The sequence below is a fragment of the Papio anubis genome, chromosome 16 (genome assembly GCF_008728515.1).
Source record: "Papio anubis isolate 15944 chromosome 16, Panubis1.0, whole genome shotgun sequence".
In the NCBI taxonomy this organism is placed as follows: domain Eukaryota; kingdom Metazoa; phylum Chordata; class Mammalia; order Primates; family Cercopithecidae; genus Papio; species Papio anubis.
This window is the reverse complement of record NC_044991.1, coordinates 79,363,314-79,369,313: the sequence shown is the minus strand read 5'-3', so window position 1 is coordinate 79,369,313 and position 6,000 is coordinate 79,363,314. Positions and strand designations below refer to the sequence as shown.

Genomic DNA, 6,000 nt, shown 5'->3' with positions numbered 1-6,000 from the left:
ACAGGCCAGGTCCATGCCCTCCTGGAGCTTACATGGTAGGGACACAGATAATAACCAAAAATCAATAAAAGATAATAATAGCTAGGATTTATGCCGAGTTATATGAGTCAGGCACTATTCTAAGCACTTTACAGATATAGACTGGTTCCTCCTACAAAACAACTTAATGAACTAGGTGCTACTGCTATCTCCAAGCTACAGAAAACTGGGACACAGAGCAGTTGAATCTCCTACTCAAGGTTAAGCAACTAATTCTAGTTCAGCAACTCCAGGATTTGCATGGCAGTGGAATAGCCTGACTCCAGGACCTACACACTTAACCACCAAACCAGTAAGGCCCAGACTTACATCATGATAAGAATTACCTGGGGCACTTTTGAGATATTTGCAGATTACCAGGTCTTACCCCAGAAAATTCTGATGCAGTAAGCGTGGGTCGGGACTCAAGAATTCATTCCTTAGCGAGCCCTCCAGATGCTGCTTCTCTTCAGGCAAATGTGAGATGTATTGCTCTCAACAAAAGGAATCGTGACAATAGAAGTTAAAATGGTGACCTCTGCGGGATTGGATAGTGGGAAGAGTATTATTTTTACTTATTTATTTGTTTGTTTATTTATTTATATTTTTTTGAGACAGTCTCGCTCTTGTCAGCCAGGCTGGAGTGCAGTGGCTCCATCTCAGCTCATTGCAACCTCCGCCTCCTGGGATCAAGAAATTTTCCTGCCTCAGCCTCTGGAGTAGCTGGGATTACAGGTATGCACCACCGAGCCTGGCTAATTTTTATACTGTAGAGATGGGGTTTCGCTATATCGGTCAGGCTGGTCTCGAACTCCTGACCTCAGGTGATCTGCCTGCCTTGGCCTCCCAAAGTGCTGGGATTACAGATGTGAACCACCTTGCCCGGCTGGAATAGTATTATTGGCTGGGAAGGTGCATGAGGGAGCCGACCAGGGTTGGAAATGTCTGTCTTGGATGGGGGCTCCCCAGGTGTGCACATATGTAAACATTCATCAAGGAATAAAAAATAAATATTGCCATAAGCTGCGGTGCCCTCCTGGGTCATGTTAGCTAGATAGGTATCATGAAGGTGATGTGGTAGAGTCGCAGGGGGAGTGAATACTTTAGGTAAGACACAGGAAGGTCTCTCCGGGAAGGTGACATTTCATTTGATGCTAGATGACCTAAAATAGTCAGTCCTGCAAAGACCAGGAAGAGCAATCCAGGCAGAGGGAGGGCAGATGCAGAGTCCCTGGGTCAGGAAGGGTTGGGCTTGTTTAAACAACAGCAAGGAGCCTGGGGGAGCTGGCTTGGGCAATGGAGGGTGAGAGTGATGTGATCTGCAGTGGGACTGGCAGACCACAGCCAGTTACATCTAGCTCATTCCTGCTCCAGGGCTTTTGCTCCCACCAGTTCCTCAGGCTGGAATTGCTCCCACCTCATCCTCACATGGCTGCACCCTCCCCAGCTCCTCGTTCAGATATTACCTGCTCAGAAAGGACTACCATGATCACTTCTACGGCCACTATTACAGCCCCATTTTATGGTCTTTGGAGCCCTTTTCACTAGTAAAATATTGAGAACACATGGACACAGGGAGGGGAACATCACACACCGGGGCCTGTCGGGGAGTGGGGGGCAAGGGGAGGGAGAGCATTAGGACAAATACCTAATGCATATGGGGCTTAAAACCTGGGTGAGGGGTTGATAGTTGCAGCAAACCACCATGGCACATGTATACCTATGTAACAAACCTGCACATTCTGCATACGTATCCCAGAACTTAAGGTTTAAAAAACAGGAAGTACTATATATATCATCCATCTATCTATCTATCTATCCTATCTATCTATCTATCTATCTATCTATCTATCTATAATTACAGTACTGATTTGATTATTTCATGTTGACTGCCTCCCTGGCCTACCTCCAGTGGCTAGTCCAGTGCCTGGCACATCACAAACACTTGAGAACAAACAGCCGCTGCAGGCAGAAACTAAGCCTTAGAGGAAGCAGCAGGGGAAATCCCATTCTTATACAAGCCATATTTACCGAGAGCCTCCTATGTGTCAGGCACCAGCCAAGTCACTGGACTACATTAGTGAAGCAAAGAGATTTTTTTAATCCCCATTTTTACAGGGACTTACTGAAAATAAGGGGGAGGAGAACAAAGATAATATACAATTAAATTCTATCTGTATGTGCAGATAGATATACATATTCATAGAGATACATATTATGTTCCATGTAGTACCTTTTAAGGACAAAGCAGGCCAGGCATGGTGGCTCACACCTGTAGTCCCAGCAATGTGGGAGGCTGATGCAGGGGGATGGCTTGAGGCCAGGAGTTCGAGACCAGCCTGGGCAACATCTCTACAAAAATAAAAATTAAAGTGAGCCAAGGTGGTGGCCCACGCCTGTTGGGAGGATTGCTTGAGCCCAGGAGTTGGAGGCTGCAATGAGCTAGGATCCGACCACAGCACTGCAGCCTGAGAGATAGAGCAAGACCCCCTCTCTAAAAAAAAGAAGAAAGAAGAGAAGAGAAGAGAAAAACAGGAAGGAGACAGGGAGTGGTTGGGTGGGGAGGAGGGAGCTGCAATATTTGAATGATAAGATTAGGCCAAGCCTGGTCTCCCTGAGTGTGAATTTGAATGCTGACCTTCAGAGGCAGGGCAGACTCTATGTGCAAATGCCTCGAGGCTGGAGAGGTCTGAGGCTTGGGAGGATAGGCAGAGACAATAGGGCTGACTCAGGAGCCCAGGGGAGAGAGTAGTAGTAAGACATGAGGGACAGAGCAGAGAGGGCAGTGTCCTCAGAGTGTGGCCGCCGACCAACACTAGGGACATCACCTGGGAACTTAGAAATGCTTGTTCTCAGGCCTCGCCCCAGACCTACAGAAGCAGAAACGCTCGGGTGGGCCCAGCAGCGTGTGTTCTAACAAGCTTTTCAGGCGACTGTGATGCACGATAAAGTTGGCAGCTCCTGGAGCAGAGGTCCCTTCGCGCTACGACCCCAGCTCATCGCGGTCCTCTCAGTCTCCCTAGCGGGGCAGGGGACCCGCCCAGCGCTTTGCTGATTTGCCTAGCACTGACGCCCAACCTGAGTTTCTCCGGAGCCCGCCGCGCCCCGCGCACCCACCCCGCAACGGCAGCCGCACGCGGGTCTCCCCGCAAACCACCCAGGCGTCCCCGGAGCAGCGCTGCTGCACTGCCGCGCTGGGGCCCGAAGCCTGGGGCTGCAGGTGCAAAAGGCGCCCCGAGCCGGGGAGGCCAATCGCGTCCGCGGAGAACGCAGAGTGCGGGCAGGGGCGCATCCCTCGCCACCCACGGTCTCCCAGCACGCCGGGACGCGCGTGGCCATCCAGCTCCCCGGGGACGTTGGGGGTCTCCGCGGGCCTGGGCCTCGGGATTCGCCCGCCGCTTCCCCGGGGAGCCGCTGCTGCAAAGCCAGGTTGGGGCTCCGGGCCCGGCCAGCGCCCTCTAGGCAGCGGAAGTGCAGCTTGCTTTACATCCGTCCTCCCCGCCTCGCAGAGTTGGGAGAAGGCAGGGTGGGGGGTGTGGAAAAATAAAAGGAAAAGTCCTTGCACCATGTAGATCAGCGTCCCCCACTTTGGCATCCCGGCCGGCCGGGGATCTCTTAGTCTGCGGCCATGAACGCGAGCAGCGAGGGCGAGAGCTTCGCGGGCTCCGTGCAAAGTAAGTGCTTTTCCGGGCGCAGTGCGCGCTCCGGGGCCCAGTGCGCGCTCCGGGGCCCGGGCCCAAGCACGTTTGCGACGCAGCCAGCAGGCCCGGGGCCCCGAAATCGGGGTGACGGCTGGGAGCCGCGTCTCGGGGACCGCGGCGGGCGCGCGGTGCAGGGGGCGCCGGAATGGGCTTGGGGTGGGGGCGCACCCGACCTGGCGCAAGAAGCGGGGCGCCCTCCAGCCTTGCGAGACCCCTTGGAAGGGAACGGTGGGGGAGGGCACGCCGTTCAGACAATCGCCACCCCCTAAGGGCATTCCCGCCCCACCAGGCGGAGTTTGGGGCGGGCAGGAGAGAGGAAGGAATCTGGGGTAAATGGGGCAACACTGATGGGAAAACTTCTGCCTCAGTGGCTCAAAATTAGAGCCTGGAGATTGGGGGAGTCTCCAGGTCTCACGAGGTCCTGCCGGCTCATTGCAAAGCCTTTTCCACATTAAGGGTGGATCTGAATGGGAAACGGGGCCGTGATCGCTTTCTTTGGGTTTGGGGTTCAGTTTTTATTTAACCGATGAGGACATCAGCGTTTTTCAAGTCCCTGGTTTCTCCTGGTGCATTGTTTCCCAAAGTGTGGTCCAGAGACTGAGTGCAACCAGCCACCTGGGAGCGAGAGCGTGTATTTTAAAACAGCTTTCTGGGCCCCACCCATTCAATCTCGGGGGTGGGGCTGGGGATCCGCTGCCCTTCGTAGCTGCCTGGGCAACTCTGAAGCACACGAAGTTTGAGAACCTGTCTACCAGGGGTTTGCAGAAAACCTGGCACATATTAAGCTCCCAGCTTGTTAGCTGCTACTGTTAACGGTTTGGAAGACACTGGGTCCCAAACTTGGCGGGGTATTCCTTGCGTGACTGTGAAAAGCACAGATTTTCCTAAACACCATCCTCTTCACCCCACCCTGTTATGACTCAGTATCTCCTAGGTGGGGCTCAGATATGTCCATGTTTAAATAGTGTACCTCAGTAATAACCCCAGCAGGTAACATGCTGGGGGACTGGCGGGAAGGGGGGACTGTGCTGGTATGAGCACCATCCCATTTAATTCTCATAACAAGCCCGTGTTTTTTCTTGGAGAAATTAAAAACAAACAAGCAAATGAAAACCATGAATTAGAAACCTCTCTTCTCCCATTTTTCAGATGAGAAAACCCAAGCTTATAGTCACTATTGTTAAGTGACAATGTCAAGATTCTAACGAAGGTCTATGTCATTACTTTTGCACTTTGCACATACCAGTGACATTATTTGTTATTAAAATTATTCCGTTCTGGATGTCAGTCCTGTTCCATCATTAAGGAATCGTCAGCAATGCAAGCTACTTCATGTCTCACTTCCTTGTTTCCTTGTTAGTTCCATGGATATCTCAGTAGCTGCCAAGAAGAAAAGGTTTGGTTCCTTCCATCCATTGATTGCAAAGTGCTTAAGTGTATCTCTGCAAGATGGCTTATCACAGTGCTCAGCCCATTCTCCTTAGCAAGTGAACCAAATTGTATTTCTGAACAGAGATTTCTTGTCTTAGTTAGACCTAGGGAAAATTGGACATAATGTAAATATCTTAGAAATTTTCAGAAAATTTTGATGCATAATTTTAACCATATATGCACAAAGGTAGTCTTGTATCATTTAACTTGGGAAAAATTGGAAATTATGAAAATACCTTATTGTTGCTGAGAAGATTATGATGCATGGACACCATGGAATAATGTATTGCCATTAAATAATGATATATATGAAGAGATTTTAATGATATAGCACAATGTTTATGCAATATTTAGGAAAAAGGAGCCAGGTGGAGTGGCACTTTGGGAGGCCAAGGCAGGTGGATCACATGAGGTTGGGAGTTCGAGACCAGCCTGACCAACATGAAGAAACCCCGTCTCTACTAAAAATACAAAATTAGCCGGGTGTGGTGGCACATGCCTGTAATCCCAGATACTCTGGAGTCTGAGGTAGGAGAACCGCTTGAACTCAGGAGCGGAGGTTGCAGTGAGCCAAGATCGCGCCCTTGCACTCCAGCCTGGGCAACAAGAGCAAAACTCCATCTCAAAAAAAGATTTAAAAAAATTAGGAAAAGGATTAGTTTTATACTATTATCTGAATATTTATAATACTATGATCTTATGAAACTTTTTTTTTTTTTTTTTTGAGACGGAGTCTCGCTGTGTCACCAGGCTGGAGTGCAGTGGCATGATCTTGGCTCACTGCAACCTCCACCTCCTGGGTTCAAGCGATTCTCCTGCCTCAGCCTCCTGAGTAGCTGGGATTACTGGC

General features: G+C 50.4%; 1 protein-coding gene across 4 annotated transcripts in view; it reads left to right on the top strand.

Moving 5' to 3' along the window:
* The first annotated feature begins 3,297 nt into the window (after window positions 1-3,297).
* The window catches only part of ZFP64 (ZFP64 zinc finger protein), a 96,343-nt gene continuing 93,640 nt past the window's right edge, over window positions 3,298-6,000 (top strand). For 3 of the 4 annotated variants that reach the window (XM_009215923.2, XM_003904603.3, XM_021920922.2), the window contains exon 1: window positions 3,504-3,692. In XM_009215923.2, coding sequence (XP_009214187.2) covers window positions 3,647-3,692 — 46 coding nt within the window. In that variant the 5' untranslated portion in view covers window positions 3,504-3,646. Of the gene's footprint in view, window positions 3,693-6,000 lie in introns of all 4 variants that reach the window. The other variant, XM_021920921.2, reaches the window with a different exon arrangement.